Source organism: Gambusia affinis, linkage group LG13, assembly GCF_019740435.1.
Source record: "Gambusia affinis linkage group LG13, SWU_Gaff_1.0, whole genome shotgun sequence".
Classification (NCBI taxonomy): domain Eukaryota; kingdom Metazoa; phylum Chordata; class Actinopteri; order Cyprinodontiformes; family Poeciliidae; genus Gambusia; species Gambusia affinis.
In genome coordinates, this window is record NC_057880.1 from 14643530 (window position 1) to 14661362 (window position 17833).

The 17833-nt window shown below is 35.6% G+C and overlaps 1 protein-coding gene across 1 annotated transcript in view; it reads left to right on the forward strand.

Annotated features, from left to right (window-relative positions):
• The window catches only part of hpse2 (heparanase 2), a 64208-nt gene that overhangs the window by 40972 nt on the left and 5403 nt on the right, over nucleotides 1-17833 (forward strand). Inside the window, exons 6-10 of the mRNA XM_044136201.1 lie at nucleotides 2153-2200; nucleotides 10845-10938; nucleotides 11896-12002; nucleotides 12115-12229; nucleotides 15602-15747. Of these exons, the coding sequence (XP_043992136.1) occupies nucleotides 2153-2200; nucleotides 10845-10938; nucleotides 11896-12002; nucleotides 12115-12229; nucleotides 15602-15747 (510 nt within the window). The remainder of the gene's footprint in view (nucleotides 1-2152; nucleotides 2201-10844; nucleotides 10939-11895; nucleotides 12003-12114; nucleotides 12230-15601; nucleotides 15748-17833) is intronic.

The following is a 17833-nucleotide window of genomic DNA, read 5'->3' on the forward strand; positions in this document are numbered from 1 at the left end:
ATGCTAAAGTGAAGTTAAATACAGAAAAACGTACCTTCAACTATTCAGATGTATTTTTGCACTAAAGGACATTTAGGAAAAAGCTCTTCTGCCTGCCTCAACACACATTACAGACCATTTTCCATAGCAGTATTGATAAGTAATGTTTTAAAGCCTGTTATGAAGAGGGTAATAAAAACAAAAAAACACACACTTGTGAAGGTTCACTGATACTTTTATGTCTCTGTATTTCTCAGGAAGACACTATCTATAACTGTTCTTAGAGCACACATTTTGATAAAAAACAGAAAACATAATGTTACAAAAGTAGTTACGCGAGTTTCTACCTTCCTTGTACTCGGGTTTCTCACATTATAGAAAGCATTAAGAGCTTCATAATAGCCTAACTATGCCACAGTCTAAAAGATGTATGCTCCTGTATGCTTTACATGTGTTTTCTCTCTAATGTTTGAGCAAATTATTGAGCAACAATCCAAACGTGCATGTTAATTGTAGGATGAGATGAAGAACAGAGAGCTGGAGTATTTGTGGGTCACTGGTGTCATATTTAACAAGCGACATTTCTTGTCTGGTTGACACTGTTACGAGGCGGGCAGCTGTAGTGTTTGACATCCCGTGCACTCTCCTGCTTTTAGCAAATAAGATTAATTTGATTCTGAACGACTCGACAGTCCAAATATCAGATCTGCAAGACTAAACAAGACACAGCGGTGAAAGTTGTGTTTTTGTGACAAGGTGTTTGGAGACACGTTTCAAGGTATGTCTGGTGTGTTTTCAAGCCCCAAATATGGAGCGATTTGGATCAGGTGAAAACACGCACAGATGTAAAACATCAGATGGAGTAAGGCAGATAGCAGGAGGAGCTTTGTTTATGTTAGTTTGCAGGATAAGTATTTCAAAGAAGTAGAAATGGTTCACAATATATTTAAACATTTTAAAAGATCTTATTTCTGTTGTGAGTTCAACCTTATTAATCTACCCTAAGACGCACGCTGAAGGAAAACAGAAGTTGGCTTAACTTGAACCCTGATATAAGATTAATAATGTCCATGAAAAGTCGCTGTAAACCTCAAACTGGAACTGCAAGTTTTAAAGGTGTGTCTAAATCTCTTTGCCAAATAAGTTACTCATCTGGCTATAAAACTATTAAAAAGGCTTTTATTACTAATAGCAAATTATTTTTTTCAGATTTCAACATGATCAAGAGCATGAATTAACTGATTGTTTTGAGTTCTAAGGAGAAAAGGAAACCAGTTTTGTTGTGGTCTTTATGTGTTTGCCCTTCACTTGAGCAATTATATTGGTTGGTATTGATGTCCCTGTGACCAAACAGCTCAGCCTTTGTCTCCTTTGACCATAAAGACTTTTTGCATAAAGCCAGCTGTTTTTTCCACTTGGAGAGCTGCAATTGAGGCTCTCTCTTAAATCTGTTGATTTCAAAACAGATGTTGAACTTTAGCTTCATTGTGCTCAAAAGTCAAGTTCATGCAAAGAAACAATGCAATTAAAATGTGGGAAACCATTGCTGATTAAGAGTTAGTCAAATACGTGTTCAGGAGGATTCACAAACTCTGCAGCTCATAAAATTTGTACTGTTTTTTTAGATTAGAGAAAATGCATAGTGAATTAACATTAGTACACCCAATGTGAATGTGTGTGTGTTTTATTTTAATCACTGAATATATGTATATCCAAATTTCAATCATAGTTCTGTTATAGTTTCAGACATAGACATCTGAAACTATTATATCACAGTAGTAGATAGTAGTTTTGGATCAATTGTCTTTGATTTAAATAAAGAGTAGTTTTTCTATGTTAAATAACCAATTAAAAAATGTGTGTGCTTATTCTAAAACCTAATTTTTACATTCATTATTAAAATAAAACATTGTTTGGCTTGTTATTAGAATATTTTTAACAAGCACTTATTTTCTATGCAGGTTAAAAATAAACATTTTTGATTAATGTTAGCCCAATTTGTGAACTATATTGCATGATGTAGTATTATATCACACATTATTTCATCCACAAGTCTAGCTGGTTACAGTTTAATGTAGTGTACAAATGTTTAATACATTTTATATTGATACATGCTATATCTGTTATTATAAGAGATAAAATATTATGTAACTGTTTGTTTTCTAAATTTCAGGTTCATGAAGAATGCCAGCTCAATTATAGATGCTGTTACGTGGCAACAGTAGGTATTTTACCCTTTTTATCTCTATTTTCTATTCAATGAATGAAAACATGAACAAAAAGAAAGAAAAGTTAGCTGGAGTCTTCTCAAGGAAAGAACAACAAGTCAAATATTGCAACATTAAGTATTTTAAAGTGCCACTATGAACAATTAAGAAAAATTAAGAACAATTTTGCAAAAGAATTCCACCTGCCATTAGTATGACAAATCTTTTCAAGCATTTTCTACCAGATAATACTTGCCTCTACCTGAAGACATTTGTAATATTTCTTGAAAAAGACACATTCACCTTGTGCTCAGCCAAACCAAAAGTGACTGTGAGCAGTCATGAAGGTGAAGGTCAAGTCTAATTAGTAAAAGTTGTAAGAAATGGAAGGTGGAGGGGCTGTCAGTAAGACTTGGAAAATCACCACCCACAAGGTTAAAATCAAACCATATGCTTTGGGTCATTCCCTTTGTCTATTAGCCCGTTTCACACTCAAGGTCCAGATTCCAGTCCAACCAGGCTGCGTGACAGAAACTCTGACCTCTATAAAAGAAGCCAACCTAACAAAAATCGACCACATTAACATGTCTACAGCTCAGGTTTTATGCCATTGCAGCTGTCTGAAGTTCTTTTTAATTGGATATAGTAGAGAAACTCAGTAGTCAATATGGTCTCGACTAGATAAAGAGTTGGATTTGTTCATCTTCACTTGAGAGTTTACCCGGAAGTGTTATTTATGCTCTTAGTGATGAAACAGGGCAATTTTATCTCCATGGTGCATTTTCAGCAGCAAAGCAATTCAAAGCACTTCATATGATCAGAAGGAAAATAAAACAAACAAGCAAAAAATACAAAAAATAGAGGGGAAAGTAACAGAAAACATTGTCAGGTTGAAAAGCAGATTAAACTTTATGACATTTCAGTTTCTTTTCGGAGGTAACTCTAAACGAATTAGTTTCAGCCATGATTTACAGAAACTCTGTGTTTCAGCAGTTTTGCAGTTTTATGGAAGTTTGTTCCAGATTAAACTAACATAAAAACTAAGTGTTAGTTCTCTGGAGAAGCAGATTAGAGTGGGCAGTTTTCACACTTAAACTTGGGGTATGGAAAAATTTAGAAGAGTGTGACGCACAAAAAAAATCTAATTCATAAAGCCGTGCACACGCACGTGGCTGCACAGTTTTCCTTTATAAATCCTAACCCATGAATACATATGTAAGTTTGTATACATGCACAGAAATCTGCCAACACGTGAAACAATAACCATGGCAACGTCCTTGTTTGAAGCAGTTTAAGTATTTACAACAATAATAATGATTATTATATATTTTATTTAAAAGGTGCTTTGAGGACACATAATGTCACCTCACAAAAATAAAAATACAGTTACAATTTGAACAGTAGCGCGTTCAGCCAGGATTTAAAGACAGAGAAAATGTTACTTTGTAGGCGATGTCGTACCTCAAGATTATAAAACAACACAAATTATTTTGTCTTTGAAGGTTATTCTGTATGTATTTAGATATTTGAGAATCTTGGAAGGAGGAAATTTTAGAATTTTCCTTTAAATTTTTCTCTGTTAAGTTGGCCTGTATTTTCCTGTTTACTTGGATTGATGTTATCAGAAAACAGTTCTGTGAACTTTTTTTCTAGAGCCAGTGATGGTAAAAATAAAGCAGATTTGCAACTTTGTCATAAGTTCATTGCTGAGCAAGTCAAGAAGTGGAGGTTTTCTGTTTTTAAATTGCAAAATCTTTTTCAGACGACCTAGAAAGATTTTAGCATGCCAGGGTGAGGAAAAACACTGAATGAATAACCCCTCCTGCTGCACTTCATTAAAAAGAGACATGCTGGGTTGGAAAAAAGTGGGAATCACCACATAGACCAGAATGTTTGCTTATTATAATCTTTCAACAATCCTAGACCAGATTTTACAAGAACTGTGACACAATTAACTAACCTGGAGAAGAAAACATCTACTTAATTCTGTCTTTTTTTTTGTATTATTTGCTCACACCAGTTTAAAAATAAGAACATATTTATGGAAGCAATAAAAGGGTGCGGCCATTTATTGCTTTGCAATAAATGCAATTAAAGCAATCATTGTTTCAATCAGCTTTTTCCACATTTTTCATGTTACAACCACAAAATTTAATCTCTTTTTATTGCAACTTAATGGATTCAACCAAGTTGTTACATAAATGATCCCTTTTTTCAACATTGTTTGCAGTTATAAAAACTCATATGTTCTCAAGTATTCAACCCTCCTCTGTGTACGTCTTTTGAGATACAGTATAATTCTTGTTATAGTGTTTCAGAAATGAAACACCATTTATATAGTTGGGTTGTTTTTTTATCTTTCCTGAGATGCTAGTCTGTTTTTTATTCAGAGACAAACACTGTCAAATAAAAATAACTTTAAATTTAAATATACAGTGGGTTTAAATGATTTTAAAGTAATTTTATCTCCACCCATATTTCTATAAACTCTACTCAGATTCCCTTTCCCTGTGGACAAAAAAGATCTGCAGCTGAAAAATTTGAAGCAATAATAGTTATCCATTAATGCTTTCTCCAGTGTCTTTAAAATGTGTTTATAATCCTTCAGAATAAGTCTTTTTTTGCCAGGATTGTGACTTTAAGTGCTATACAGTTGGACCATACACTCTTTCCATTTTATGATGATAGATTAAAGACAATTTAGGGAGATTTCCACCACTTGGGATTCTGTTTCGTACCGTAACTGCTTCAAACTCTCCTCAACTTTATCCCTCTCTGTAGTGTTCTTTGGAGTTCATGATTTGGCTTATCTAATGTTCTCAAAAAAACTTCACTCCCCTTTAAAATAGTTGCTTTTACACTGAGATTAAATTGTGACTTGGTTTCATTTTATGTAATTTTGGTGCATCTAATATTTTTTCAAAACAGTCCTGAATATCCCTTAGTTTTTGTTGGTCTATCACATGAAATACCACAATGTATTTGTGTTTGTGTGTGTAACATGACAGCATGTAAAAAAAAAAAAAAAAAAAAAAAAAAAAGGTTAAAGGGAATGAAAACTTTTGCAGTGAATATTTTGTTCTTCGTTGCTTGTTTGCTCACTGTCTGGTAAGCAGTTTTTGTCCATTCCAAACTGCTGACACGTTTGGGAATTGAACCTGGAAGTTTAGATATTTGAAATAACACTTCTTCAGCAGTGGTATTTGTATTACCCTAAAAGCAGCAGTGTTGGGCTGTCCCCTCGGTCCACGCTGACAAACCTCAGCAGCTACATGATAGATTGCCATGAAGCTTTTTACAAACACGTACACTCCCCAGAGGTTGAATCCTAGTGTTGGTTCCATTACTTTTCCTCCAACAGTGCCATGAGGTTGACATTTGTGGTTTTAGACTAGCATATACTTCAATCAAACACTTAACTACACCCAGGCCCTCCAAGCATATATACACTCATCTCTCTTACCTACAGGGGTTGCTTCATGGTGAGAGATTTCCAACAGCCGAAAGTGTTAGATCTGGCAGCTAGCTGTGAAAATATGAGTGAGTAAAGCAAAGGAGACAAATTTACCCTTTTGCAGGAGAGTCGCTGTTTAGACGCCCCTGAGCAAAGCACATAATGTTAGCCTAACTGTTCCAGCTGTGATTTTTAGCAGCAGAAACATCTGTATGAAGCAACCATCCCACTGTTGAACCTTACCTTAACAAGAGGTGTACTAAAATGGACCTTAGCCTTAAACATGTAGTACTTCTTTTGTTTGTCACGTGAATCACTGCTCAAATTACATGTTTCTGAATGCGAATTGGATCCTATTGTTAAGTAAAGCGCTTTGAAATGAGATTGTTGTAAATTGGTGCTATAAAAAATATATTCAATTGAAGTGGATTGAAATGAATCACTAAAAATAATCACTTTTACTGTTTGCTGTGGATTAAAGTTTTAAAAAAAGGACACAAAAAAGCCTTGAGTTGCTTTACTTCTTGTAGACATGCTGCATCTTAGAGAGCTTTCGCTTTTTATTGCAGATGCACTATTAAAGAGATGGTAAAGAGTTGTGGCTTTCTAGCTCACACAGAGGGGCTGTACATTTCTTGGTGGTGTTCCTTTGGGGGATAATATATCCTTTTGTTGTTGGGTGATGATTCATTAGCTGGTAATAAGCCTCAGCTGCACAGTGGTACACAAGAGAACACGTCCTCCTCTCTGCATATCTGCCTTCCTAGTCACATCAGGTGGATATTTCTTGACACAACATGTCTTGCAAGTAGATTGTTCATGATTGTTCAAGTCACCTAATTGAGTGATCGCTTCACCACAGAAGGTAGTTAGAGTTTCTTTGCTCTGCTTGTTGGTTGTTTATTGTTTAGGTTCCCCATTAGCTGATCTTTAAAGCCAGCTACTCTTCCTGAGCTCCACCATTGAAAACACACAACATACAATAAAAATCACTGAAATATATGATGGATGACAAATTTTGCATATATATAGTAATTAATTACAGCTCAAAAAATTGCTTCCTTGTAAAGCATTTATTATCTGACATGGAGGGTGTTCTAACATCACATTGGAACAAAACAATCTTTACAACTATACAAATTTGGTGCCTGTGCCTGTTTAACTACTACTAGTAGTTTTATATACTTCATTTCAGCTTTGAGCACAAATCAGAGAAAAACATCGACAGAGAGAAACATTGACTTTATCTTTAAACCACTTTGCAACTAATTTGGCTGTATGATTTGAGTCAATGTTTGTAAGATCCATTTGTACTTGTGCTTTGACTCATTGGCTGATTCTTTGAGATGCTGATTCAATATTTCCACACCATCTTCTTTTCCATTGCCACATATCTTAAAGTGTGCCAGTCTTTCAAACCTCACACAACATGGTGCTGCCGTCCCTGTACTTCACAGTTAGGATGATGTTCTCAGGCTTCCAAGCTTTCCCATTTTCCCTGCAAATAAAATAATTATTATTATACCCAGTCACTTGACATATCTGCAAAACTCAATGTTTTTTGTTGTTGTGTTCATTTGCATACATAATAGTTCTTCAAAGAAAGTAAAAATAAGAAACTGTTATAAAAACACTTCCAGCTGATCCAATAAAAGAAAGGTTCAGCCTGATTTAATTTAAGACAGTGAGATTTTTTTTTTCTTTTTATACATTATAAGAGGATGTCTGGCTTCAACTACGTTTCCATTTTGGCTCTATTTTTTTCCGTCCTTGTTTGATTGCCTCATATCTGTTCCTGTGCCATATTTGTGTTTTAGGACAGCACTGGATTGTCAGTGATCCACCTTTGATGGCACTTTGGAGAGAGTTGTGTAAAGCAAGCTGACCAGGTGGATCTTTGTCTGTAAACATCCAGATACAGTGGTGTTCACTGTTACATTTTAGTGAATACCAACCAATAGAGTAGCACCACACGAGGATCTTTCTAAATGCTGCAGAAACAAAGGATGTGTCTTTGGTTCTCCTTCCACTGCCAAACTCAATAAACCAGCAATGATTTTGTCATTTCTGGTTAAAACACCAAGTCAGATGTTTTATATCCTCTTTTTAAAGCAATTTACTAACAACCATAAGTGTTAAGCTAAAACATGTCATCTTGAAATTTTAAAAACCAGTCACTTTTTTTTTCCGCTTTGTTCACATGTATGATGGGAATTTAATTTTTTTTTTCTCTGTGATCTGGCCTGAAGAATTATTGTGAGCGCTCTGGAAAGATGAAAGGATAGCCAAATAACTGGTATGACTTAATCCCTGCATTGTTTACAGTTTGAGGCCAGGAGCTTGGGGCCTTTCCACTGCTATGAGGAAAATTTCAATGAGTATAAGCTCAGATTGCAACACTGCCTCACCCTGCATGAACTAAATGCAGCTCTGTTCAAATTACTTTCACTCACCTGTTTGTCATTTCCACAGATTTTCCATGAGAGGTTTTGTAGATATTTGACAAGATTTTATTGTCTTGTTGTCTTTTTTACTTTGGCATTTAGGTTGAAATAGTTTCCCAGACCCTAATTAAATTATTTTTGGGGAAAAGAATTAAAGTATTATACTTGTAGCTTGTAGTACAGCTGAAATGAGCTGATCTATTTGCTTGCAATATGTTTCCGTAAATTTATGTAAATCACATCCTCTTAACAGTGATGTTTTTCTAATTTGTATTCAGTAAATACTTTTAACGTATAAACAAAAATTGAAACACACTTTGACTTTGGTGAATTGGACAGATGAAAAAGACAATTAGAAATATATTCTATGACAAATTCCCATTGCTCTTCAAAGTCAAATTTTCACATTCTGTCATATTTCACCAAACAGTGTGACTGTATTCATTCAAATTTGATATAATAGATCAACAGAGTTGTGAATATTTATGTAGGAAAGAAAAAGCTTATGTATTGAAATAGAAAAAAAGCTGCTTAACCTTGGAGTGATGCAGGAGTCTCCACCCGACCTGTGGGTCTTTGCAACTCCTCCAGAGTTACCACAGGCTTCTTGATTAATACTTCCCAGATCTGTCTTTTTAGGTAAAGAGACACTTCTTGACAGGAAGTTTAGTTTAGCCAAGCTTTTTCCATTTTTGTTGGATTGTTTGAATAAAAATAAAAATAAGCAGACTTAATAATTCTCTTGACTTGTAAAAGCATGTACATTGGAATCTATTTAAGGTTGCCAAAGTAAATTTAATTTAGTGAAAATCCACTGCACACTTGTAACATTTTTGTGAAAAACGTTGAAAACCATACTGCTTTTTCTTTACTTCTACTACTTATCCACTCCTATGTGTTGGTCTATAGAATCCCAGCATAATGCTTTGATGAGAAGCTGTAATGTTACACAATGTGAAAAAAGTTTAATGCATTTGCTAGGCATTGTATGTGCTGGTGTATCTTTATGGTATCTGAAATACGAACCACAGACTGAGCGTACTGCTCTCTTATTTTCTTTCCCTGAACTTTTGAAAGAGATTTTGGAATAGCTTTTGGTCTGCCCGCAGGGAAATCTTACACAGATCTTTGACTCTAACTATCAACAAAATCCACTCTCATCATGGTCTTTTAACATCATTCTTCATTGTCCTTTTTTCTTATGTCTTTATCTGTTTGCATACGAGATCACTGCAGATGTTATTCCGCATTGTTCATTCAGCAAAAATCCAGCACTTCCAGTTCCTCTGCAGATGCAGTCCAGCGTTTTGGCACGGAGCTGGACTGTCAAAGTGCTGCAGCAAAATTGACCGTGTCAGTTATGTCAGTGTCTGTTTATAGCAGTGAAGTTAACTGACATGTTACCATAACAACTTTAGGCCAATGAAAATGAGACTTCTTAGATTAGATTTTAAAGTGCTGCATCTGTGAAGTTGTGTAGTTTGTGCAGTTAGAACGTCACTGGTCAACCTTGTGAAATTTGTTTTTAATGCCACACTACACCAAACATGAAGAGCCAGCTAGAGGAATAAGCAGATAATGTTGCAGCCCTCATGCCCCCTGCTGTGCCGGGTAACCTGCAGTACGCTTAAAATTGTGGACAAGAACAGCCACAATTCAATACATAAATCAATAAGATATGTGTTTTTGTATATGTATATGTTAATTTAAACAATATTACAAAATAAATTTTCTGAATTCAATTCACCAATTGTTATTGAAAATATTGAAAATTAAGATATGATTTTGTTATTTCAGCATTTTATTGATGTTTCAATGGTTTCTGTGCATTATTATTACAAAATAATTTATACAGTCGTGATAAATTGGATTATACACCACTCGCCTGACTTTAACAGTGCTGTCCATACTCAATAATGGACACTATACTTTTTAGGAGCAAAAGCGATAATTTTAAATATAATTAAATTATAAAAGAATTTCTTAAATTTATCAGTATGTCATTCAAATTAGAAATAAATAAAGCAAAATTTCAGTGGGTGGGTCAAAAATGACTAATGTCATTTATTTTAAGTGCCGGTTAACCAGTCAGATGTTATTGTTGTTAACATTCTATTCATCCTAAGGTATATATTTATTTATTTATTTCTTGTCTCTTGGTGGAAAATTCATAGCTAATTGCATTTATCTTAATTGTATTTGAATTATCAGACAAATACATATGAATGTATATGTATGTCCATCTGTTATTTATTGATTGTGACACTTATGTAACACACTGTGAATGTATATATTGTCTGAATGTGTTGACCCAAAAAATATTCATTGTGAAAATTAAGCTAACAGTCATTATTTGTTGCTAGTCATTAAATAATCAATCAATCAAGTTTATTTTTGTATAGCACATTTCAGCACATTAAATTCTGCACAAGGCCTGAGGCAACAATGGGCCAGCTCTGCCAAATCACAATACCAAGCAATTTGTCCTTCTTGTTGTTAAATATATTATAAACATTTTTGCAAAGATGATTTGAATTTTTCGGAATAAATGTTTATAATCCAAAAGCTGAAAATTTGATCATTTTCCTTTACATGATATAAAATTATTTAACTAAATTTGGTATGATAATTGTGGAAATGAAGAGGATTGATACCAGAACCATTTTAAATAGTTATTAGAGTTGTAAAAATAATCCTGTAGTTGATTCATTAATTTCTAAGTGTGTTTCTTTGATCATGTTTTTTCTGTTTCTTGTCCAGTTATTTCATGGATGGCAGAGTGAAAAAAGCAGAGGACTTCCTAAAAACTCGTCTTTTGGACACACTGACAGAACAGATTGCTAAAGTCACCAAGGTACTGATGTTTCCTTTAAAATCCTAAAGAATTATTGTGGATTACATTTTCTCTGTATATGTAGTGTAAAATTCTGTGACGGACTTCAAGATTATACATCTATATTTTATTTTATTAATCTTGTGTTTTTTTGCATTTTATGCAAAATTTATTTTTTGTTTGTTTCAAATATTCATGAATATTTTCTTTAGTCAACTTTTAATTTCTGTAAATTAGATTTGCAGACCACGTCGAGTAGAGGATATGAAAAGATAATTCAATTTATTTATAAAACACCTCTTCTATTTCTTTGGAAACGTTATGGTCAACATGAGCCTCTATGCCAAATGTGCTGATTTACTAAAGAGAAACAGCTCAGAGCCTGAGGGAAATGAAGCAACCATTCCCAGCACCAACATTCATAACAGAATGTTGTTTCCAATATGGATCTCAACCTGGACCACATTTCACTATCTAAGAGCCGGAAGGATAAATTACGTTCCTTGGCTTAATAGAATAGAATAGAATAGAATAGAATAGAATAGAATAGAATAGAATAGAATAGAATAGAATAGAATAGAATAGAATGATCTTTACAGTGATTATACTGGGAAGCTCCTGGTATAAGCCATTTGTCTTCCCTTTTTGCCAGTCTTCATCACATAAAGACAGATTGAGAAGGAGTATACATACAAGTCATTTTTGTGCTTCATTTCATGCGAACATTCTTCATTACGAATATTATTAAGTCAAAATGTTTCACAGTCTTATTAACGTACATTAAAGTAAAAGTTACTTGGTTTTATTCCACCTGTGATTCGTTTTTACAAGTGTCTCTTATTTAACTTTAACTTGTTCTTTTACTCAGAACATGGTTAACTCCTTTTTCAGATAACTATAGATGCTTTGTGATTTCACAGCAAGACCTCCATCCAAAACCTTTGTTGTGTTCACCTGCATTTTGTCGGCTCTTTACAGGTTGTTAACACACACACTCCAGGGAAGAAGGTGTGGCTGGGTGGACTTGGACCAGCGTGGGCCGGTGGCACCAACAATCTCTCTGAGACGTATGCCGCAAGCTTCCTGTAAGTGGCATGATACAAAAAAAGTAATATTTATATTTTATTTTATTTTTACTTAGTGTATTTTACTTTCCAACTCACTTCCTAATATTCCTGTAATTTCCGTCCATTCCAGGTGGATGAACTCGCTGGGTGTGGCTGCTATGCAGGGCATTGATGTGGTTTTGCGGCACTCGTTCTTTGACTATGGATACACACATCTTGTGGATCAGAACTTTAACCCTTTACCTGTAAGTTTGTTTCAGCTACACAAGGATTAAACATAATGCGCACTGTTTGGCCTTTCATCACAACAACAGGAGCTGACCAAGCTGATCCCAGTAGTTCTCTGAAATGTTTCTGGGCAAATCCCAGTACTTTGGTAGCACCTCTGGCTCTTTCCCGTGGGAGCTATTAGCTGAGATGAAAGGCGTTTAGTGGCGATGAGTGGTCAGACGCGGGGGCAAAATGCCATGTAACCTAAGCCCTTTATCAGGAGCTCAGGACAGTGTCAGCGCTCCCCTCTACCTTCATCATAACTGTGCCTCTCTGTGTGGGACAGGCGGCCGCTGAGAGATCTGGAACATGAGACTCTGATATGCAGGGAGTTAGTCAAACAGCCTGCAACACTGTGTGGAGCTGAGGCAAGTTTTACTATGGTTTGGCCATGCAGGAAGAAAAATAAACTAAATATCTATGGCAGACATCTTTGATTTTTGGGGACACCACTTTAAAATGAGTCATTTTTACATCTTAGGATAAAACTAATCTATATTTAATCTATACAAAATATAATATTGTCTTTAAATCTTAGTTTAAACAGTGATTAAAAAATCTAATGGATTGACAGTCTTTGTCAACTGTTTTTGTGCTTTAGTCCTTAAAATCTTTATTGGCAATACCAAAAATCCCTTTAAAATTGCAGATGGTATTTTGGTATCTGTTAAATTTGACATATGTTTGATAGCTCAAGCAGGAGTCTGCTTGCTTTCCTCTAACTAAGATGTACCAATCAATCAAGATGGCCTCATTTTGCTTTGCTTCTTGTTTCCATTATTTTTCTGGGAATGTTGAGCTCCCGCTAGGATCACAATGCTTTTAACATTGCTGGATGTCTGATGGCTGTGCAAGCCTACCTGCTGAGAGAATTCACTGCAGGGCCAACCTGTCCTCTGTGTGGAAAATTTATGACTTAGCCCCTTCCCCTATAGGATGACTCCAGCATTGGTAGATTCTACTCAGAGCCCCCAGCCCATTAAAGGACTGAACACCTTCATCTTTTTTCCACACTTTCCTCCCCACTCTCTCTCTCTTCCTCTTTTCTTGTTCACCTCACTCTGTCTCAATCAAACTCCCTTTTTCCTGTTTTCTTTGTTGTTTTTCCTCCTCGTGGCCTGGCTATCTGTCTCCAGAGGTGGGTGGTAAGGTCTTTTTGCAGAGTGATGATGATCTAAGATATATTCCTTAAGGAGCAGCCATCTGCTGTATTGAAGAACATATTGCTCCTGTATGAAAAGAGGAAACAATATTTACTCTACAGTCGAAAGCAAGGAGGTGAAGGAATATAGTTGGCCTTTATAAAAGTATGCCTATCTAATTTTAATTTAAAATGTCTAAAATGATTGTGAATGCATTTTTTTTTTAAATCTATTTTAGAACAACGGTATTATTTAATGAAAGGAGAATCTAAAACATTACAAAGTCTGATATTAAATGCCCACATGGCTCTGAAATAATCTGTCTTTCTTTTACTTATTAAATTAAGATAGACTTTCTCCTACCTCACCAAGCTTAGCAATACAAAGTGCAACAACTTTTACTTAATGATTGACATCATGTTCACGCCTTCAGCTGATATCACGTTGGTATCTGCAGTAAGGCTTTTCTTGTGTAGAGCTTTTGTTCCAGCTTTGGCTGTGCCCACATTGCTTTCTCTCAGCTTTTTTAAAATTGTGTTTTGACTGGATTGCTTTGTCCTGGCTGCTCCTGTGCTTAATGTTTGTCTTTCTGTCTGTCTACGACGGGAGAGTCTGGGGAAGACTGGGAGACGGCAGGCAGTTTGACAAGAAAACAGCCAAACAGGCAAAATAAAGATTCAGCATGGAAAATATTTCTCACAACAATATCTTAATCATGTTAAATCTATTACTGTTTTGTCTGGCAATTAAGAGCAGCCGTGTAATAAAAATTATTCAATCTGCGGCTGTTATTTATTTTTGTTGTTGTCCATAAATTTTGAAAATAAAACGAAAGCAGAAAGTCTCCATTATGCATGATGTAATTACGATAGATCGTAGCTCTGACCGAGTATTCATCTATCAGTCCCTCTGGCCACTGTCAACAATATCCCGCTCTATACTGTGCTCTGCTTCTTCGATGCCTTGGCAGCAAATTAAGTTAAAGTCTGCGTGGAAAAAAGAAGCCCTTAAATGTTGCCATATGCAGGATTGCATGGGAACTTCCTGAGGAGCACATGTTGTTCTGAATCTCTTGAAGAGGTGTTGAGTCTGTGTAGTCTGTAGAGTGAGACACAGTATGGTGAACTTCTTATTAAGGATAACGCGAAACAGCAATTTATGATGCACCACAATAGTTTGTAAAAATGTGGTATTTAAGGCTGTTGGTTTGGCTTTACTTTTCATGTTGACTCATGTTTTCACATGTAGATGCTTTTCAAATGAAGTATTCATTGTCACTTTTCAAAACCAAACCTTTCTACGTGATCGCTAGAATTTCCTGGTAACCTGGAAGTTAAGGCAACATTTTTTTATTTTTCGTGAACCAGAGTTCAGCAGTAGCAGCTCATTTGCACATAAAATCACAGTATAAAGATCTGCCAATCAGAGTTCTTCAGATTTGGTAAAGCTTTGCCTGGCCGATACTGATTTATCTGATTTAAATTTGTCTTTAAAAACTACAATAAAAGAGCTGAATTCAAACATTCTTTGAGGCCATTTGTTGTGATTGGTCTCTAATTATTTTAAATAATAATATAATTAGAAAATATTTATATTGTTATATTTAGTTTTAAAATAAACTAAAATAATTATAGAGCTTAAACTAGCTTTAGTGTTATTTACTTGTGATTAGCACGACTAGCATGGTCAACTCCTCTGGCATTAGAAAATCAGCATTTATCATTTAGAGAACATTAATTACCTTAATCAACATTTTTTTCATTACTGTGCCTAGTCAAGCACTTTTCAATGTTTGGAAAAGTATTAAATTTATACATTTTTGACAACTAGAGGTGAGTCAAGCTGAAAGTTGTTTGATTCTAGTCACCAACTGGTTTCTCTGTGCATCTCTACTAAAATAAAGAAACAGAACTTACTGTGATCTGATGCAACATATGCATGCAAGAAACTCTGAAGACCCATTACATGTTCTAAAATTAAAAAAAAAAAAAAAAAAAAAAAGCAGATAAGCTTTTCAATGAAAATGAGCTTTCAATCTAGTTAACTCAAAGCTGACAAATAAAAGATTCCAGTAAGACAGCTTTATGTTTTTAAAAGTGCTGTATGGTTGTTGGTGGATTCATACTTGTGTTTCTAAAATAATTTTTTGCAAAATAAAGTTAATTGTGTGCTTCTCTTTGTGTCTTACTGGCCTGGCTCCTACAGGACTACTGGTTTTCGTTGGTCTTCAAGCGTCTGGTTGGTCCGAGGGTTTTAGCTGTCCGGGTAGCTGGACTCCAGAGGAAGCCCCAACCAGGGCGAGTCATTCGGGACAAGCTACGTATTTATGCCCACTGTACGAGCTACTACAAGTATGTACCAGAATTCCTTTGCATCATGGCCTGACAGCTTTTTTTTTGTTTGTTTGTTTTAATTCTAAGACTGTAACCTTTTGCAAAAATACAGCAATGCGTTGGGAATGTCCTTGAAGCTTTAGAACAATGCAGACTTTTGCAGTTAAAACAACCCCCAATGTCACTGTGCAAATACCCGAGGCTTATTGTCTGGTGGGGAAGAACAAAATCTCCTTTTCGCCCATTTGGCGTCCCATAAATAAGCAGTTCGTGGACACCAGCTCTTTCACAGCTCAGAGCCTATAAAACTTAACGGGTATCACTTATCAGGTGTGTGGGTTCTGTCTCCCTGTCGTCAAAGAGCCGCTGAAAGGTGTGTTAAGCCTTCATCCCGTCTCGGATTGGCTGGAGGGGGATATTTGAAGGGGTTGGGGGGAGGGACAATAAGGCCGTCTGTGCTGGGAGGAGATGAAGAGTGGCCATGGCCTGTTCAAGGTTATCGTCTAACCCAGGCCAGAGGCTGTCAGCACCAGGCTAGACTTACTCTACGGCCTTACTCTAGACATAGTTCACTTAGAGTTTGGAACATCTCAGGTAGAAATAGGTTACAATTACTCAGATAGAAGGATGATTACAAGTGCAGGCGGTTTTGACAGTTTTCAATTAGTTTGGGAGTAGAATGATGTTATGTGCACAAGTTCAAGACTCGTTTACTCGTGGCCAAACATTTAGGACTGAAAACTCTCCCGTTCACATGCAAAACCACTTTAGCTTCCAATAGTTCTGCCACTTTGAGGTTGTACACAGTCAGCATGTGGAGAAACCCTCGTTGTCTTGGTGGTTTGGCTGTACTGTAAATGTGTCCAGCCAGTGAGTGGATTGAAAAGTTTCTTAAGCATAGATGTTTGACTTCTCCTGCCCTTTTACCTCCCTTTAGTGGTTTGTGTGGCATATTTTTTCGTCTTTTTTCGTCTTTCTACTGACGCACAGACATCAAACAGAAAATGAGTTTATGTTTCTGGTTTGGTTCCTCAACGCTTGGGCCTAAGAGATCATTATCAATTTCTCCATCTAACCATTGGGTCCATCACTCGCTGCCCTGCTCCATGTTTCTTAGAAATGAGACTTTAAGACTTTAACCCAGAGCCAGACACGCTGAGTTCCCAGTCTTTTTTTTTTTTTTTTCTGTCTTCTGGTAAATATATTGAATGCTTGCTGTCTTGCAGGGTGATGAAATAAATGGTTCGCTCTGTGCCCAAAAGAAAGATAAACATTAAGTCAAAAACAAGTCTGCTGTAAGGATATGAGATTTTTTTTTTCTTTTAGGGAAGGGTTGTAACCACCAGACTATTTAGCCTTGACCCTGAACACCACGGCTGACATGTGGTATTCACTACAGCTGTGTTGTCTTTGTCATATCTGGGCCCTCATAAGATTTTATCATGTTTGTTTTATCTGTCTCGCTTAGTTATTTACCTTTAGCTAATATTCCTATCAAATTGTGTCCCTAGAGCAGGACTTAAACAGTGTTGTCTGTGTAACTCAAGAATTGTTGTCCTTTTTGTTAGAGCAGCCTCCATTTGACCCAGAACCAGACAAAAGCAGGTTTTTATATTAGATACTGTACAAACTGATTATACATTATTGTACTGAAATGTTAAAGATATCAAAATAAATGAAGGGAATGCAAAATGTAGAGTGGAAACCAGATATTCACTTACACTGTGTAACAAGACTTAACTATTCTTTTTTTCTTTTTCTGTTTTTGCAGTTTGACACAAAATCAGGGCAATTTATCCTTCTTGTCTTTCGTCTTTAGATCAGATAGAAAATCATTTTTGTTTGTTCAAGGTCTTTATTATGACAGAGACAATATTTTAGAGATCTTTTTCAATACTTTCTTGAAAGTCAGAAGTTTACAAATGTTAACTCAACTATGTGTTTTAACTATTTGAGGAATCCCTGATGATGATGTCGTGGCTTTGTAGCTTCTGGTAGGTTGATTAGCAGCTTTGGAGTGAAATGGAAGCAAAACACATATTTTTGGTCAACAACTCAAACTCAGATTACAGTTTGTAAACAATAATAGCCACTATTATCATCA